We start from the raw sequence: 19,957 nt of genomic DNA on the forward strand, positions 1-19,957 counted from the left end.
TCGGCATTTATTCGAAATGCATCTCCAAAATGGCAAGGCATCATGCATGGTTTGGAGTTGCTCAAGAAAGTGTTTGTATGGCGTATTTGTGATGGCCGCACTGTTCGCTTATGGAGGGACAATTGGATCCCAAGAAGAAATCTGAAAATTAACATAAGCCCTACAACACTCGTACTCGGTGGGTGGCAGACTTAATAGACCATGACACCCATACTTGGAAGGAGGACAGGGTCAAACAATTTTTCATGCCTCTAGATGAAGAAGATATCCTTAGTATTCGACTTCCTAACTATGACGAGGACTACATGTCTACATTGCTTGGCAACAAAAGAAAGGCTTGTTCATTGTGCGAAGCAACCAGAAACGGTTGGTCCCAGCCACACGAAGAGATATGAACTCATTCTATTGTACAATAACCAGCCATTTTTCAGGTATCATCGATCGCAACTTATCTCCATATATTAATGATCCCACATCATCTAAACAGTAACTACTCCACCTCAAGGAGCTGATAACCAACTCCTAGAATAAAGATGAGCTACTATCAAACAGGCAACATCTATCTAACAAGGGACGAAGGACTACCCATAACTGAAATCTAGCAAGTGTCCCGAGCACATTGCAACCAATTTATCCTCCTGACTGACTAGCATGACGTGACGGCAAATATGAGCGTGTGAGATCACTAGGAGAACGAAACCAGTAGCCAGAACGCGGAGAAAGAAGACGCAGCTTGCAGCAACCACGTGATGAACGCCAGGACGACCGAAAGCACGAAATGCCGGCAGGCCAGCTTCGAGTATGTCTCGCAGAAGTTCACATCCCACATGAAGAAAATTGTCAAGCTCGCGGAGGCACAGGCTCCTGAGAACATGAAAGTCGCCACGACCTGCAATGCATTCACAATTGATGTTTTCACTCAAATAGACCTTTGCTAGCTCAAGATTCCAAGAACTGCTCGAGTAAAAAAATTGATTTCACAGGGTATCTGGACTATGCTTGTGAGATGTAACAACTTTGGCTGTGAGAAATGACAGCCATTAGTTCTAATAACAGGAAAAAAGAACCTTTGATAAACTATACCGTTGGTTGACCAAAAAGTCATGCAAAGCATATTGGTTGCTAAAATTTCTTGCTCAAATGGACAATTCATCAGCAAAGTTCGATGGAGTGCTTGTGCAAACAAATCTCTTTAAGACTACCTTATTCTTAGAGAAGGAGGCAGAACAAGTACTTGACTGATAGAAAATCACGAGTTGCACATAACCTGAATTTTGGTTCGTAAGAACTAATGATAAAAAATCTGGGTTCAATTGCTTCAGTGCATGCCTTCAGTCAATTCAGACGTAGCTCATGGACAATAGAAGAGATAATACGTCATGGACAATAGAAGAGATAAATTGAACGACTTACCCAGTCAACCATAACAATAATGAATAGATTATCTGGGGTGTGAAGATCCTTTTTATTCCTTAGAGCAAAGATATCCTTACAAGCAAGGCCCAAACTCCACATCAGCTGCAGGATCAACGCTAGATTCATGTAGCTGAAATAAAGGGAGACAAGATTACACTCGTTAGATGATGTCAACAAATCATACTTGAGCCCAAATAATTCTGAATAGTAGTCAAGAAACTGAACACTTTATATATGCAGTTCATAGTCTCAATGATATGAACTTGATGTGGTTTGTCCATAAACAAGTTATTTTAACCAAGGACAACTTGATAAAGCGTAATTGGATAGGACCTACTAGGTGTAGTTTCTGTGATCGGGATGAGACAATCAAACACCTCTTTTTTGATTGCCCGTTGGCCAAAGTACTTTGGCAGACGGTCCACATTGCTTTTAATATCAATCCATCGAATTTTGTTAACGCATTATTTGGGACATGGTTTAATGGGATTGAGCTTGACTTAGCGAGACACATTCGGGTTGGTGTTTGCGCTTTGATGTGGACTATCTGGACTTGCAGAAATGATTTGGTTTTTAACAGAATATCATGTATCCACTTTTTACAGGTTATATTCCGAACTACGGCACTGATCCGTTCGTGGTCGCTACTCACCCCGACGGAGGCCAGGGAGCATTTGGTTACTGGATCTTTCCGCTGGGAGATGGTAGCTCGGGATATCTTCAACCGGTTTGGATGGCGGTCATGTAATAGGATAGGCATTTAGTTTACCTACCTAGTTTTAGCCAGCCGGTTGTGGCATCTTTTCATGGCTAGTTGGTGTTTCTAGCCCGTTTTGGCTCTATGTGAGCTTTCTTTACTTTTTCATTATTTTTGGAGACCTTGGAACCATGTTCGCACTGCTTTATTTGGTTAATAAGATGGCCGTATGCATCACTCTGATGCAGAGGCCGGGGAGTCCCCCTTTTCAAAAAAAAAAACACCAGCACACAATCAGGACATGCATGTTGACACATAAAACATGCGAGCTGCAGCATTTTAATTTTTCCAGTGTTATTGGGAATCAAAGGGACACTGCTGACAATCAGGATTCCCAATACCACTGGAAGATTGAAACGTCGCAACTAGCATTTTAAACAAGAACTGTATCTATAGTCATTCACAGAAAACATTAATAAAGGATAACAGAAATAAATGTCCAGTTCTTGTTATGAAAAAGAGCATTCAAGTTCAAGTAAACTCCCAAGATTATCGACAAATGAACGTAAATATGTACAATGTCGAGCTTGTACTCCTGCAGACATGCATGAACTCTGTAATGGAACTGTCTTAGAACTTGAACAAGGAAATCACCCAATGAAGCATCATTTCATTTGTTCCTGTGAGGCCATATATTTACTACTAGTTGGGTGGGTCACCAGACAAATACTAGTTACTAACTTAATTTGAGAGCATTGAAGGTATTCCGAGTTTATCAAATGAGGAAGTTGGTGGAGGCCTCATGATTATGTCGTATTTCGTACGTGCTAAGTCAAATGCAGATAGATACTTGTGTATGTACGATGGACTGATTAGCAGATATAGCTTAAGAAGTTATCCATGTGTTCCCCAAAAATTTGCGCATCTGAATTAGTTTCCTAATTGATTTGCTTTTTCAATGCCGAGGAGATTTAGTAGAACATTCAGAATCTACTGCACACAAAGAAGTAATCACCAGGTTTTCAATTGAGAAAAAAGCATCACCCTGCTTGGAAGGCGTTAAATCTGCCTCATCTGAGTACTCTTAAATAAGGGTCTCTACCTTATTCCCCAAAAATTTCCCTTGAAAGAAAGAGTAAAACTCACCCAACCTAAGAGTAGAACTCGGAGAGCATGCTAGATGCTACTTGAGTCTTGAGTGATGCTCATGAATTTGCAAGAAAACACACGAAGGGGGGAGGAAAGAAGTAGCATTTGCGGGGGAATGAAATTAGTACAAGTAGGCGCTGTAGTTGGAGTAGCCGAAGCCGGAGACCATGGAGAAGACGGAGGCGGCGGCGAAGACGCACTGCGACAGCCGCAGCGCCATGCCGCTCCATGTCCCCGGGCTCCCCACGACGCGCTTCATCCCCTGCTCTGCTCTGCTCGCTGCGGAGAGGAGAGGAGGAGAAGCCGATGGAGTCCTTCCTGGCTTAGCTCGCCGGGCACGGATCTGTGGCAGTTGCTGTGTGCGCTTAGCTCGTGTGGGATGGGGAAGGTGATGGCTATGAGCAGAGCAGGAGCCCGAGAGGTGGTGCCTGACTTGCGTGAGACGAGATGGGAAAGGTGATGGGAGAGGTGGTGCCTGGCTTGCGTGAGACGAGATGGGAAAGGTGATGGATGAGCAGGAAACTTCGCGGTAGGTTCCTTCCTTGGCCACATCGTCCGAGTATACGGACAATTTTGTGCACGCGGCTTGTCACTTTCAGGGCATCCCCGCCAACCCCTAAAAATGTTGGACGCGGATAATGATATGGAAGCCTGCCATACAACCATTCACGCATGTATTTCGAAGCAAATTTAAATAAGAGGATGAATTTTGTGCAAACTGAATGATTTCATTTAATCTGAATCAAATTCATTACATGGTCGACATATTTCAACTACGTAAACGAGGATGAGACTTTTTTAACCTAATTTAAAAGACCGCCGGTCGTGGCGGAGTCCATATCCCACTTTATATCTTCCCCGTATACGGCAAGCCCAACGGTCCTGAGCCCCGGGAAGTGAAATCGAAGGAGGAGGAGAATAGGAGTGGCCTTCCTGGGACCCAAGCCATAGTGGCGTCCCATGTGATACTCTTCCTCGCCTGAGTCTCACGTGGATGGTCCAGCATCTTGGTCGTGTCGGTGGGACGCGAACAACGGTGGCGGCGTGGTCAACACAGAGTTGGCACCGTCCATGATAGGTCGGTCGCCTGTGTATCCTCTTCGGTCACCTCCGCGTCAATCTCCGCGAACAAGGCGTCCCTCTCCACCCGCAGCACGCGCAGCCACCATCGCCCGCGACAGATCTCGTGTGTGCTGCGCATGGACTGGTATAGCGTTCGTTGCTCATCCAAAAAGCATGGATCCTCCACAACCATGATCATGACATCATCATCATTCGCCTACTCGACAATGATATGCTCCTTTGTGAGCCGGTGCTTGTCGAGGAGCCGAAGGTTGTAGCTTCGTTCCTACTACGCCTGCCGGGACACCGACAGTGGCGGCACCTGGTGCTCTTTCACCAGTACGGCGTCGAAGTGCGCTCGTGCCTGCTCCAAGGCGATGCCGGCGTGGACCGGCGAGGGCGGTGGCACCGGTGCGTCATTGTACGCCTTGTCTAACATCTCGTCCACGTCGCTATCCTCCGGCGAGCTCACCATCAAGCCAGCCTCTATTCGGCTCGCACAACGGGCCTGCCAGACAGCCGGAATGCCGACCAGCTCCTGCTTCTATTCGATGGAGAGGCTGTCACATGGCGCTTTGGAGCTTGAGGTCATGACAAATGTGATGTACGGAGGAGATTGGGAGTGGCGTTTGGTGTTGTGCGGATCATGTCGGGCCTGGCCATGCATAAAAAGTGGACGTCGGTCGGGTCAAGCGAGGGGTTGTGTGAAACACAGGCACCAGAGTTAGTTTCTCGGTAGCCGCGCTTGTTCAATGGCGGCATGAGGATGGATGGGCAACCGGTTTGAATGCGGAGAGAGTCGTCCAGTCAAGTCTCTCTGGCATTGAGCAGGCACAGAGAGCGGCACCTAGCACGGGCAATGCTCTCGGCCGGTGCGTCGCTTTAGTGTCGGCTCTAGTAAGAGGTTGTGTCCATTCTAGTTTGGCATGAATGCGGCGCTGACTCTCTGGAGCGGCATTGATTGGCATGAATTCAAGGCAAACGCTTCACGCAGAGAGGGTGTGGGCGTGGGAGAATGTTTTGGGTGGGACCAGGGTGTCGAACGTGTGTGTGGTAGCAAACCAGATGCCCCAAAAGTTATGGCTCCATAGTTTACGCATCTTTAGAGCTCATTTGTTGCACATTATCTCCATACATCAAGCTATATCATGTCTCATTGTGCCAATTACATGTCCAGATGCATGATTTCCAGTTTTTATCCTTTTAGCCATGAGCATTGCATAATATTTATTCTTTGTTACTTTTTATTAGCCTTCTTTGTCTTTGCGTGTCTTCTAGGCAATGTGGCACTAGTAGAAAACAGGGCTTTGGTTCAGGTCTGGCCAGCCCATTGGTCCCGGTTCAGTCACGAACCGGGACCCATGGGGGCATACGTCCCGGTTCGTGAGCCCAGGGGGCCGGCCGGGGCCTCATGGGCATTGGTCCCGGTTCGTCTGGACCCATTTGTCCCGGTTACTGGCACGAACCGGGACCAATGGGCCTCGCTCCTAGCCCAAATATATTGGTCCCGGTTCGTGGCACCAACCGAGACAGAAGGGAGAGCTTTAGACCCGGTTTCATCCATGAACCGGGACAAATGAGTTGCCTATATATACCCCATCGCCATAGCAGAGCACTCCACAGTGCTCTGTTTTTTCTAGCCGGCGAGGGGAGGGCATTTGGGTGCTCTAGCTCACCTCTTATGCACATGAGGTGTTCGATGAAATGCCCGAGCCACACTAGTTAAGCTTTCTCCTCTCGAAGCTCGACCTCCAAGCTCCATTTTCCCCGAGATTTGATAGGTTTAGCGGTCTGTCACGTCCCGTCCCCGTCTTCACCGTCGTCGATCACCCGCGCCGATCTCATCGCTGGCACCACCGTGGTGAGCCTCTTGTTCTTATCTTCTTTCTGAAAGAAAAGAATTCTTACTTTAGATAGATACTTGTCTAATTTTCTTATTTTTATTATTGCTTGTTATTATATAGTGCGATGGTTTTGGTATCCGCCCCCGTCGGCCCTCGTCCTGTCTATGATTCGAATGTGGTATATATTATCTTTTAATAACTATTTGGTTCATTTATTGTTTATGACAATTATGCCGACCAATGTGACATAGATTTTATTTATGTAGGACGTAGTTGAACCGGAAATTCCAACTGACCCTATTGTCGAGAGGTTAAATTTAGTTGAAGCAGAAAACAATTACTTGAAGGAAAAAATAAAAAGAATTGAGGAGGAGAAGATGATATTGGAGTTGCATGTTGCGGATGTCGTCGATGATCACAAGATCAAGATGGATGCAATGCGGTGGAAGATTAGAAAGATTAGAAAATATGACAATCATACCGAGGCTTGCTATCATTATGTCGTTGGATCAATTGTCACCTTGGTTGTGATTATGATCGCATTTGTAGTTGCATTGAAAGGTTTTACATAGTTTCAATGTATGGTTTAACTAGATGCTCTGGAGATCTATATGTTGTTCAATGAGAACTATGTATGTACTTTGTTTTTAATGTGATGATGAACTTCTATTAATTTGGTCACTTATCTATCCATGTGAATCTGTAATGATTTTTGACACACATAATTATATATAATGCACGCAGTGCATCCGGTTTTTCCCGTAACCCTCTCAACTTTTTAGCACATGTTATGTGGGTGAAATGATGATACTATGCCAAGTTTCAACATTTTCAGAGTTCATCTATAGTGCTTTTCAATTTTAGGGTCATTTAGCTCAAAAAATCAGTGAATGCATGAAAAATAACAAATGAAGTCAGAAAGGGTTGAAAATTGATGATGTGGCTTTGAATGGTGCATTTTGAACACACAAAAAGTCTGGAGTTCAAATAAGTTCAAAAAAATGAAATCCCTTTGTAACAGATGAGTTTTCATCCGAAACCCTGATACTTCGAAAGAGATTGTCCATTTTGTACACGAAGTGCATCTAGTTTTTGTCGTAACCCTCTCAAGTTTTATGCACATGCTATGTGGGTGAAATGATGATACCATGCGAACTTTCAACCTTTTCAGAGTTCATTTGAAATGCTTTTGAATTTCAGGGTCATTTAGCGCAAGAAAATTAGTAAATGCATGAAAAATAACAAGTGAAGTCATAAAGGGTTGAAAATTGATAATGTGCTTTGAATGGTGTATTTTGAACACAAAAAAAGTCTGGAGTTCAAATAAGTTCAAAAAAATGAAATCCCTTTGTAACAGATGAGTTTTCGTCTGAAACCCTGATACTTCGAAAGAGATTGCTCATTTTGTACATGAAGTACATCTAGTTTTTGCCGTAACCCTCTCAACTTTTTAGCACGATGAAAGGAGTTTGAACATAGAGATCCAAGCCCCAGACTTGGCCATTTCGGAGAGTGAAAAAGTCATTTTTTTTAAATGCTCAAAACTAAGATCTAATATGGTAAATGGACATGTGTTTTTCATACGAATCCAACAAGCCCAACAATGTCAAATTCCGAGTTTGTATGAAGAAATGGTGGCTGATTTACCGAAGAGGTCCAGAGTAAAAGACGACGTTTCATACGACCACACCTGGTCGTATGCGCAATCAAGCCCAAAAGTTGCCTCTTCACATGAGATTCTTCACTGATTCCATCCCCGTTTGTTCGGATGTTTTGGGAGAGGATAATGCTCACCAAGAACCCTTGAACGATCAAAGGAGAGATACTACATCAAAGGAGAAGGCTATGAGTGAGCTCTTATATATACACATCCAACCCTAGCGGCCGCCATCAAGCTTCATCTATCACGCCTCATTCATCATTCATCTTGATGTCCATTCGTCATCCACATCAGGAACACCATTGTTGCAACCAAGAGGGAGACCGAAAGGAGTTGCGCCATCATCATCACCATCATCACCCCTTCTTCCTCCTCCATCACAGTCTCCATGATGGGTTGTAACATCTCTTGAACCCTGTTTATGTGACGTTATTTGAATAATTGTTGGCTATGGGTCGGCCGATTAGTATGTGGTTATTTGATACGTTTATAGTCTACTAGCTGAGTGTGCGTGCGTTGCCACGGACTAAAAGCATTTCCATGAAAAGATAAATAAAATCATAATCTGATTTTTTCTTAGATTATACCTAAGTCCTAGCTCTCTTACTATCAACATGCACCCTAGTGACTCACCTGTTACAATTCCAACCCATTCATTTGTACAGAACAAAAATATATAGACAAACTGTTCATTCCATGCTGTCACAAACACATGGGGTGGCTCCCTTCCCATTTTATTACCACTACACACTCCCACTTCCTTTCTTTTGACATTTGGACTATGTCTTGCTGCCACTGCCATGCATGGGTTCACAATTTTTTCTTGACCAAAGATTCTTACCAGTAGAGCCGATGGATGGAAATAATGGATTGAAACAATGGAGCAACTGTATCCTCGCATTCAGCAGGCACACATGAAGAGCAACGATGGTGTCTTCCTCCAGCTCTGCATATTACTATTATCCACTGAGATCGAAAAAGATGAGGATCAACATATTCATGTATGTTTCCATTTGCAAAGCATTTCAAATAAGTGTTCATCCCTCACTTTCAGCAGCCAAACAAGGAGAGCAATGGCGGTGTCTTCCTCTAGCTCTGCATAGTACTTTTATCCATTGAGACAGAAAAAGACGAGGATCAACATGTTCATGTATGGTTACATTTGAAGAGCATTTCAAAGAGGTGTTCCATCCTACGATGCTATATAATTAGGTGGATGTTTTTTCAATCAAGTGATCAAACAGTGCATAAAAATACAACGTATCACAAATTATTATTAAATTGTTTTTTAGCATGATATTTCCATAGTCATTCACAGAAATGTAACAAGCAATTGGTACTAAACAAATCTGTCAACAAAAGGTAGTATGATGGTTTTCGAAAGAAAGACACTGTGTGACATCAGTGGCCAAATAACACTTTAGGTTAATATCACCGGTTCATTCTCCTCAATCACAAACCTTCAGCTAAATCCTTCTTGGTATGACAAGGACGTTATATTAAACATCCTCGTATCCTAAAGCAGCTGGTCTGAGCATCTCATATTGATGATGATATTGTGCATCACTCGTATGATAAATAGACTAAGCAACACTAAAATCTTATCAGAAAAATATAGTTCGTCTATAATGATAAAATATTTCAACTATATATGATGGACCTCTTGTATGGCCAGTGACAAGAAACCAAGCAAGAGAATACCAGGAGCATAAGAAACAAAGTTGAAGCTGCATAAATATCAACTACCTTAGAAAAGCAGTTTCGTTGATTTAAAACAATTGTTGGAATAATAGTGGAAACAAAAAATTATCCAATCAGTTCACGAACCAAGCACATAGGTAAAAAATTACTCACATTCAGACATCGGCAACTCAACAGTCCACCTATTGACCATAATTAGACTTAGGTTACCCTTCCTTGCTATTGGAACAGTAATGGATCAGAAATTTTTAGCTTTTCATATATATAAGGATTACCTACAATCATCTTCCACGAATCTAAATCCATCATCCCAGATTCATTCCCCGTGCTAGCTTCATGCAAAGAAAAAAAATCACAAGCGCGCACCTCAAACCGCACGCTCACCAAACCGATGAATGAACACAAAGCTTCTTTGTAGCTCAGGCTACATGAAACCTCTTATCCTCAACCCTCCAGCCTTGCTTTGAGATCCGTACTCTCCAACTAACTAACAACAAGAAGATTTATCTTTTTTGTTTCTCGAAAATGAAACAACATATGAACTTCAAACTTTGCAGACCGAACAAACATTAGAACATCAATGTATGAAAAAACTTTCAGATTTTTTGGTCTGATGTAAATATACAAAATGAGATTTTCTTTGAATAAAAATATTATTTCAAGTATTTAAAATGCATGAAAAAATCTGAAAGTTTTTTCCTATATTGTAGTTAGAATGTATTGTTGTTCTGCAAAATTTGAAGTTCATATGTTGTGTCGTTTGAGAGAAACAAAAAAGACAAATGTGTTTGCACGGATCTTGATGCATAAATGGATGGCAAAGATAAGGGGTACCGTGTAGCCTGAGCTACAGAAAACCACACTCATGAATGAATGGAAACAAGAGGCATCAACTAGGGAGAGAGAAGCTCGCCTGAGAGAATACACAAATGATTGGGCAACTGCTGCAGGTCGACGAACACCATCATCGCGGCTGATAGGGGGCATGAAGAGGAGTAGCTTGGGCAGGGCGCGCGTTAAGGACTTGGCCGGGCAGGGAGGAGGGACGACAGCTGCTTGGTCACCGGCGGCTTCTGGCTGCAGCAGAGGTGTAACGCCCTCGATGCGGCTATATCTCCTACGTGTCGAAGCACGACTTAGAGGCATAACCGCATTGAAAGCAATGTCGCAAGTAAGGTAATCTTCACAACATCCCAGGTAATATAGATAATAAAAAGGGGAAGGTACATAGTTGGCTTACACTCGCCACGTCAAACAAAGTACATAAATAGCATTACATCAACCAATCACTCATGGCCCGACTACGGTGCCAAAATAGAAGACCAACCGAACATGCGACACGGTCCCGATCGCCCCAACTGGGCACCACTACTGATCATCAGGGAAAGACACATAGTAATGGCGTGAGTCCTCGTCGAACTCCCACTTGAGCTCAAGCGCATCATCTGGAACGGAGTCATCAGGCCCTGCATCTGGTTTGGAAGTAATCTGTGAGCCACAGGGACTCAGCAATCTCGCACCCTCGCGATCAACACTATTTAAGCTTATAGGTAAGGTAAGGTAAATATGTGGAGCTGCAGCAAGTGACTAGCATATATGGTGGCTAACCTGTTCACAAAAGAGAGCGAGAAGAGAAGGCAAAGCGCGAACGCATAACTAGAGAACAACCTGCGGCAAGCATTACTCCAACACCGTGTTCACTTCCCGGACTCCGCCGAGAAGAGACCATCACGGTAACTCACACAGTTGATTCATTTTAATTAAGTTAAGGTTCAAGTTATCTACAACCGGACATTAACAAATTCCCATCTGCCCATAACCGCGGGCACGGCTTTCGAAAGTTCAAATCCCTGCAGGGGAGTCCCAACTTAGCCCATGACAAGCTCTCACGGTCAACGAAGGATATACCTTCTCCCGAGACATTTCGATCAGACTCGGTATCCCGGTTCTACAAGACACTTCGACAAGCTAAAACAAATCCAGCAACACCGCCCGAATGTGCCGACAAATCCCGATAGGAGCTGCACATATCTCGTTCTCAGGGCACACTCAGATGAACACTACGTACAACTAAAACCAAACCTCGAGTTGCCCTGAGGTGGCGCTGCAAGTGGCTCTGTTTGGACCAACACTCAGAGGAGCACTGGCCCGGGGGGGTTTAAATAAGATGATCTTCGGGCTCCGGAAACCCAAGGGAAAAGAGGCTAGGTGGCAAATGGTAAAACCAAGGTTGGGCATTGTTGGAAAAGCTTTATTCAAGGTGAACTGTCAAGGGGTTCCCATTATCACCCAACCACGTAAGGAACGCAAAATCCGGGAACATAACACCGATATGACGGAAACTAGGGCGGCAAGAGTGGAACAAAACACTAGGCGAGAGGCCGAGCCTTCCACCCTTTACCAAGTATATATATGCATTAAGATAACAAGATAATATAGTGATATCCCAACAAGTAAATAATATTCCAACAAGGAACGGTCTCCAATCTTCACCTGCAACTAGCAACGCTATAAGAGGGGCTGAGCAAAGCGGTAACATAGCCAATCAACGGTTTGCTAGGACATGGTGGGTTAGAGGTTTAACATGGCAATTTGGGAGGCATGATAAGCAAGTGGTAGGCATCATAGCATAGGCATAGCAAAAGAGCGAGCATCTAGCAAAGCAAAGATAGAAGTGATTTCGAGGGTATGATCATCTTGCCTGCAAAGTTGTTAGAGTTGACTGGATCCTCGAAAGCAAACTCAACGGGCTCCTCGTTAGCGAACTCGTCTCCCGGCTCTACCCAAACAAGACAAACAAGCAAAAGGACACAATCAACCACGTGCAAAGCTCAAACACATGATGCAAACATGGTATGTTATGCGGGGATGCGATATGTGATGCATATCCGAGATTTGACAAGGAATGGATGAACCTGGCCTCAACTTGGAAATCCAAGTGTGCCACTAGAAAGGTGGGATTATTTCGATTGAAATCGATATAAAGAACACCGGAATCGGAGACACGGTTTGGAAATGGCAAGCAATTCAAATATGGCACCGGTATGCGATAAACATCAAGTAGCCATCTAAATGCAACAAGTTAAACATGCTACATCACCCAAACATGGCAACAAAATACATGGCAGGGATCCATTCATGATGCTTAACAAAAGATGAACACTGAGCTACGGCCAATTCATCAATAAATAGGTTCAAACAAGCATGGAAAAAGTGCAATTGATAAACAGATTTCAGACTTAGTGAAATTAACACAAGCCTGGAATTTCAGATCAGGTAGCACATTTTGGAGCAAGAAAACTATATGCTACAGGAACTTAACATGGCAAAGCAAAGCATGGCATGGAGCTACTCAAAGAGCTTAACAAAAGTCCCTTAGTGACCTTGAGCCAAAAGGGATCAGAAAATACAATTGAAAGCATGTGAACATGGCAAAAACATAATCAGATCACAGACTTAGTGAAAAACTGGAGCATGCAAATCAGATATCAAGTAGACATGTCTACGAGCTCGATGCACTCACTACAGAGCAAGTAATGACAATCTAAGCATGCACCCATTAAGAATACACATTATACAAGCTGGTCATGGCAAGAACTACATCATAGCATGCACGGATCAACTACAACATCCTTGGCAAAATCGCTAACAAGTAGACAATCTGACCAGATTCACGAAATAGCAAAAGTAGAGCTCGATTGACTCAAGCTAGGGTGCTCCATAATTGCAAGCAAAGACATGGATGGATAGAGCACTACAAGATTAACAAAAACATCCTTACTGATCATCCTCAAAAGAGGCACGGATCACTAGGAAACAACATGAACATATGGCATATTAATAAAAACAGTCCAAGGACTTAGTGGAATTACTAAGTCCCTGAAATCAGCATTAACGAATGCACCACTTTGCAAGTTTGTGCTAGTCACCACACACATCACAAAAATACATGGATGGCACCTCTGGAAAGATGACAAAGCATATAACAAAACATATGTAGAGCTCATGGGCATATCATGCACACAATAATCATGGCAAAAATGACAAATAGCTAATTGGAGCAGTAGATCTGACAATTAACTCAAATAGCACTCTTCCAACAGCATTCCGGGCATCAAGATGAGCTCAAATGAAAATGATGCAATGAGATGAAATGATGTACTCTCTGAGGCAAACATTTTGATATGCTATATGTCCAAAACGGATCTACGGATGCAAAGTTACGGCACGATGAACATGGCAATTTAATTAGGGTTACGGGAGGAAAGTCAACCTGGAGATTTGGATCTAGATCCAGCCGGCACGGATCCCGAGGATCACCGGATCCGAGCTTGCCGGAGCTATGGCCCGCGGTAGCCGGAGTCGAGGACGAGGAGGAGTTTGCCGGGGGCCGGGCATCGGAGTGGAGGAGGAGCTCGCCGGCGCTGGCCGCGGCGGTGAGGGGCGGCGTCGGCGGCGAGGCCTTGGGGAGGCGGTGGCCGGCGGCGTGGACCTGCGGCGGCGCGGCAGCCGGTGGGCGTCGGGCGGCGAGGTGGCTCGGCCGCCCGAGCGCGGGGAGAAGAAGCCCCGGGCGGCGCGACGAGGAAGGAGGGCGGCGGCAGGCGCGGGCTCTCGAGGGCCCTCCCTGGGCCGGGCGGGCCGGCGCGGCGGGAGCCCCGACGGGACACGTGGCGCTCCCTGACAGGCCGGGCGCGGCGGCGGGATTTCGTCCGCTAGGACACGGACATGTCCGGCGGCAGGGGGGTAGATGGATCTAGGGTTTGGGGAAGAAGGACCCATGGATTTCGGAGGGGGGCTATATATAGGCATAGAGGGAGCTAGGAGAGTCCAAATGAGGTGCGGTTTTCGGCAACGCGATCGTGATCGAACGCTCTAGATGATGGAGAGGGTTTTGGTGGGTTTGGGCCAAAATGGAGGGGGTGTTGGGCTGCAACACACACGAGGCCTTCTCGGTCCCTCGGTTAACCGTTGGAGCATCAAACGAAGTCCAAATGGTACGAAACTTGATAGGCGGTCTACCGGTAGTAAACCAAGGCCGCTTGGCAAGTCTCGATCCAATCCGGAAATGTTTAATCCCCACACACAAAAGGAAGGTAGAAATGACCACCGGAGGAGAACGGAACGCCGTAATGCAAAACGGACAACGGGGAAAATGCTCGGATGCATGAGACGAACACGTATGCAAATGCAATGCACATGATGAAATGATATGAGATGCATGACAACAACAACAACACACGGAGACAAAAACCCAAACCCGAGGAAATAAAATAACTTAACGCCGGAAACGGCAAGAGTTGGATTACATATTAGGTAAATCATATCCGGGGTGTTACAACACTCCACCACTACGAAAGGATCTCATCCCGAGATCTAGGACTGAAAGAACGACGGGTACTCAGAACGGAGGTAATCCTCGCATTCCCAGGTGGCTTCACGGTCGGAATGGTGTGACCACTTGACTTTGAGGAATTTGATTGACTTATTGCGAGTCTTGCGTTCAGTCTCTTCAAGAATAGCAACGGGGTGCTCACGATAAGAGAGATCTTCTTGGAGATCAATGTCTTCGAAGTTGATGGTGCGTTCAGGCATCTTGAAGCACTTGCGGAGCTGAGAGACATGGAACACATCATGCACATTTGCAAAGTTTGAAGGAAGCTCGAGTTGATAGGCGAGATCGTCTCTCTTGCTGACGATCTTGAAAGGTCCCACGTATCTAGGGGCAAGCTTCCCTTTGATACTGAAGCGATGAGTACCTTTCATTGGAGAGACGCGGAGGTAAACATGATCTCCGATCTCGAAAGCCAAATCACGGTGCTTACTATCATAGTAGCTCTTCTGGCGCGATTGCGCTGCTTTGAGGTTATCTCGAATGACTTTGCACATTTCCTCTGCCTCTGTGATTAAGTCATTTCCCAGAAGTTGACGTTCGCCGGTTTCAGACCAGTTGAGAGGGGTACTGTCATGGTTTTGTCACGGCAGATGTCCTAGAGAAAGGACTTAGTCGTGGAGCCATCGCGACGGGTTATCTTGAAGGGGTTAAAGCGGACACAGGGACGCAAGAGAGTTTATACTAGTTCGGCCCCTTCAATGAAGGTAAAAGCCTACGTCTAGTTGTGATGGAATTGATGGGGTTTCGATGACTAGGGAGCAAACAAGCTTCGCCTATGTCTCGAGTTGTTGTCTGTTGTCCCTGAACCGTCGCCGGGTCGTCCCCTTATATACACGGGTGACTCCCGTCGGCTTACAGAGTCCCAATACCGGCTCATAGATGTGTACGGTTTGGTCTCTACTTATTCCTAACTTACAATACAAGTTAACTACTAACGCCGGTTTACGGCTACAGGCCTTGAACCGACCATGGGCCTTGAGCCCTCCTCTGTCTTCTTGGGCTTTAACATACTTAACTACTGACGAAGTTAACCCGGCCCAGATAGGCCAGTTTACGCCCAGTAGTAATATCCCCAACATTAGGCCCCGGATTGATTTGAACGGGTTCATGTCAATCCTTTAATAAAAGCTCCATCTTCAACATCTTCTTATAAATTGGTAAACCGCCATGATGTCATCTTCTCTGATTGCTGTAAACCGGAGTGACGCCACCTGTCATAACGAAGCTATCCATTATGCTTCTTTGTTTAATAGATCGGCGGAAATCGAGGCGACAGCTCCGTTTTGTGGCCCCTTGATTGTCGCGCCTGACTCATGTTCTTTCGCCTTATAAATAGGACCGAAGGGTCATTTCTTTTCTCCTTCCGTGCCTTCTTCGTCTTCCTCGCGTCACCAGCCTCGGAGCTCCGCCGCCGCCGTCGACCTCTGGCTCATCCTTGGCCGCTACATCAACCTGAGCGCACCAGAGCATCGCGGCAACCTTCCGCATCTTCCTCAGCTCCGGTAAATCTTCTATCCTTTCCCCCGCAGATCTGACCTAGGGTTTCGCAGTTCTTCAGTGTTCATCGTCTGCCTCTTGCTCATACGATAGATCTTTAGATGAATCCGCAAATCTTTACTCTGTGCAATGATAGTTGTTTGACCTTCGCCTTCACTTATGCATCTCAAACCATAGATATATATGAACGTTTTGCTCATTGGTTCGGTACTGCTCCTTTGAACCTCTAAGTATTTATCTCTTTTCTGAACTTGCTTCAGATCCAATGCTATAAGGAAATCTTGTGAAACCTGTTTCTGCGTACTTGTCCATCCGCAATGCTTAGATCAGGCGGTTTAACTTTATAGAAAAATTTTCCAAACCGGTATCTGCCATTAGTCCCCTTATTGAACCGCCAGATGCTTGTTGCTTCATAAAACTCCGGTTCAGATAGTTCTGTCTCCGATTTAACAGTGTCCATCCCAATGTATCTTGATCAAATGCATTTTTGAACCGGGATCTTCTACCTTGTAGATTCCATCATGGCCAAGCAAGTGTATGAATGCAATTGGGTTCCTTCTCGTGTCACAGAGGCTGAACTGGACGATTTAGTCCTGATTGGCGCTTTAGGCAGCAAAGATACCATCCATTGGAGGGCTCCTGGCAAAGAATGCCCTCCCACACCTCGAGAAGGAGAGGTTGTTGTTTTCGTAGATCACTTAGCCCGGGGCTTTAAGCCGCCCGGTTCTAAATTTTACCGGGATGTTTTAGCTGATTTCCAGCTCCATCCACAAGATATTGGCCCCAACTCTGTTACAAATATGTGTCACTTCCAAGTGCTCTGTGAAGCGTTCTTTCAAGAGGAGCCCACAGTGGAATTGTTCAGAGACCTTCTACATCTAAACCGCCGTACTGAGTTTACTGACGGCTCCAATACGGAGTTGGGTGGCGTGGCGATTCAGAAAAGGAAAGAGGTCACATACCCTCACGCCAAACTGCATAGCCACCCCAAAGAATGGAATCAGACATGGTTCTACTGCAAAGACACCTCCCCTGCTGGTGAGAATCCCTTGCCTGGCTTTCGTCCGGAGCGGCTCAGCAATACGCATCCTTTTCCACAAAGATTGACTGCACAGGAGAGAAGTAAATATGCTCCTCAACTGTCAAAGCTCAGAGCCTTTATGGCCAACGGTTTAACAGGGGTTGATCTTGCTCGCTGTTGGATATCATGGAGCATACTGCCCCTTAGTCAGCGCTCCGGTTTGATGTGCGAGTATACTGGCAGTGTTGATGACCCACTGCGACATTCCAAAATCCAGCTCACCGATGAAGAAATCACGGAGGCTGTGAATAAGATGTTGAATGAACCGGAACACGCCTGTGCTAGAAACGGCCTGCTTCCCTTCTGTGCCACCAACAAACCGCCAGCTGTAAGACTTTGATTTTTCTTTTTGCTGAATCTATTGTTGATATATCTGGCCATCGTTTAATATCAGTGTCTGTGTAATCAGGGCAATGATCCGTTTTGGAGCAAGAAATTGCCACAGGAGAAACTGGAAAAACCAGACAAACCGGAATGAGCAACCCGGCAAAAGACTAAAGCTGTAAAGAAGACTGCCCACAGGAAAAGAACTACTGCATCTTCTAATCCAGCCCCTGATGATGATGTGGATAATCCGGACCTTGAGGTAGATCTTGACTCACTTGGCTTATTTTTCATGCGTCTTATTGATGATGATATTTGTCAGGATGATGCCGAAGCCAGCCACGCTGATGCTGCAGAGGTAATTATTCTCTCTTCCGATTCAGAACCTTTGCCTTCGCTAAAAATCCGTCAGGCAAACCAGAAAGTTAAATTTTCTCATCCTCTTGCTTATTTGGATCCCAAATTTCTTATGAAGACCCAACAGCACGAGGCTCGTCGCACAACCCGGCACAGCGGCCAGGTAGTTACCTCCGCCGGTTTACCGAACAGTCCGGTTCGGAAACGCCATTCAGAGATCTCTAATTTGCTTGTCAGTGCTTGCCCTAAAGCGGGCTGCTTTCGTCAACCTCTTAATCCGTCTGACTCCGATTACCAGGTTACTTCCCACTCATCTTCTGGCGAGTCATCGGCTACTCAGCTCCCATCGCTCAAAACGGTGCTTGGGTAAGCTATACTTATTGTGATGTTTGCAGTACATCGCCTTAGAACATATGTTGTATTTGATTTTGTTATTCTTCTCAGGGCCAAACCTAGGCCAAGCAAGAAGGCCTGCCTGGACAAAGCGGCCGAAGAAGATGTCATTCTTGAACCAGGCAAGACGCCCAATCTTGAAGCGGCTATTCCTGAGGATATACCCAACGATCCACCGCAGCAAGACGATGATCTTATTGCTGAAGAGAGACCTACTGATGCCTCAGGTCCTGTCAATTAGCCCACGGGTTCCATCCGGATTGAAAGCTCCACCGGTCCAGCAAAGCCTACTAACAAGCCAACAGCCCCAGTGCAAACCGGCGGTACCCAGGATGATGAGGTTGTCATTACTGGCACTGGCCATACTGAGCCAAGCAATCCTGTCGCTTTATCCAAACATTCTGCCAAGGAAGAATTTGCTGCTTTTGGCAAAGGCAAGTGGAACGCTGATCTGACGACTTATGCTGCTCTGAACGCCCAAGATATCCATTCCGGCTATCTGAACCGGTTGTATACCAGTCGCGACTATGAAGCCGGTCTGGTTAATATGATGAAAGAGAAATATGAGGTAACTTCCATATGCTCCTTCTTGCTTGTATGCTTCCATTCTTGCTGACTCTCCTAGCCCCCAAGGGCCAGTTTGTAATATTCTTTCAAACCGGGACTTACCAATATAAATCTTGATGCTTTGAAATTCACTGATGTAGCCCCCAAGGGCCGGTTCAACTTAACATAGTTAAACCGGTACTTTAAGTAATTGAAATTGCCGCATCAGAATATATACGAGCAAATAGCCATTAGCCCCCAAGTGCCAAGTTGAATACTTGTATTGATCTTGGGACTTTGTAAGCAATTGAAAGATGAAGATCGAATATGCATTAGCCCCCAAGTGCTAAGTGCATAACTTGTTATGTGATTGGTACTTGAATCCTTATACCGATTTGTTGAAGCATATATCTGTATGCATGCAGGCGCAGCTGAAGACGAAAGAAAACCAAGTCACCGATCTCCAAGAAAACCTGAAAACCCAACAGGCTGAAACCTCCAAAGCAAAAGAGGAATTGGCCGGCGCTTTAAGCGCCATGGAACAGCTTAAGGAGAGCTTCAAGAAGAAGCGGGCGGATTGGGCCACTGAAAAGTCCGCTTTAATCAAACGAGCAGAGGATGCCGAGGCTGCACTAAAACCAGTGGCGGATGAACTGACCAGCATAAAGCGGCACGTGCATGCCATGACTACTGCTATCTTTGGTAAGCCAGTTTGCCTTCTGAAATGGCTCTTCCTTCTGACAGAGTCGCCGGTTTATTAACCCTTTATGGTATTTCAGGGACCCGCATTGGTCACTTGGGGTCAGATGTGCGGAAGAAACTAAAAGCCGCCTATACA

At 45.4% G+C, this 19,957-nt stretch overlaps 1 protein-coding gene across 1 annotated transcript; it reads right to left on the bottom strand.

Annotated features, from left to right (window-relative positions):
- Nucleotides 1–256: 256 nt before the first annotated feature.
- Nucleotides 257–3,755, bottom strand: LOC123063334 (CASP-like protein 5B3). Its single transcript, XM_044487091.1, has 3 exons — nt 3,391–3,755; nt 1,414–1,546; nt 257–889 (listed from the first exon to the last, which is right to left on the bottom strand). The coding sequence occupies exons 1-3, from the start codon at nt 3,519–3,521 to the stop codon at nt 686–688; spliced, it is 468 nt and encodes a 155-aa protein (XP_044343026.1). The 5' UTR covers nt 3,522–3,755; the 3' UTR covers nt 257–685.
- Nucleotides 3,756–19,957: the final 16,202 nt, after the last annotated feature.

This window comes from Triticum aestivum, chromosome 3A (genome assembly GCF_018294505.1).
Source record: "Triticum aestivum cultivar Chinese Spring chromosome 3A, IWGSC CS RefSeq v2.1, whole genome shotgun sequence".
Lineage (NCBI taxonomy): Eukaryota > Viridiplantae > Streptophyta > Magnoliopsida > Poales > Poaceae > Triticum > Triticum aestivum.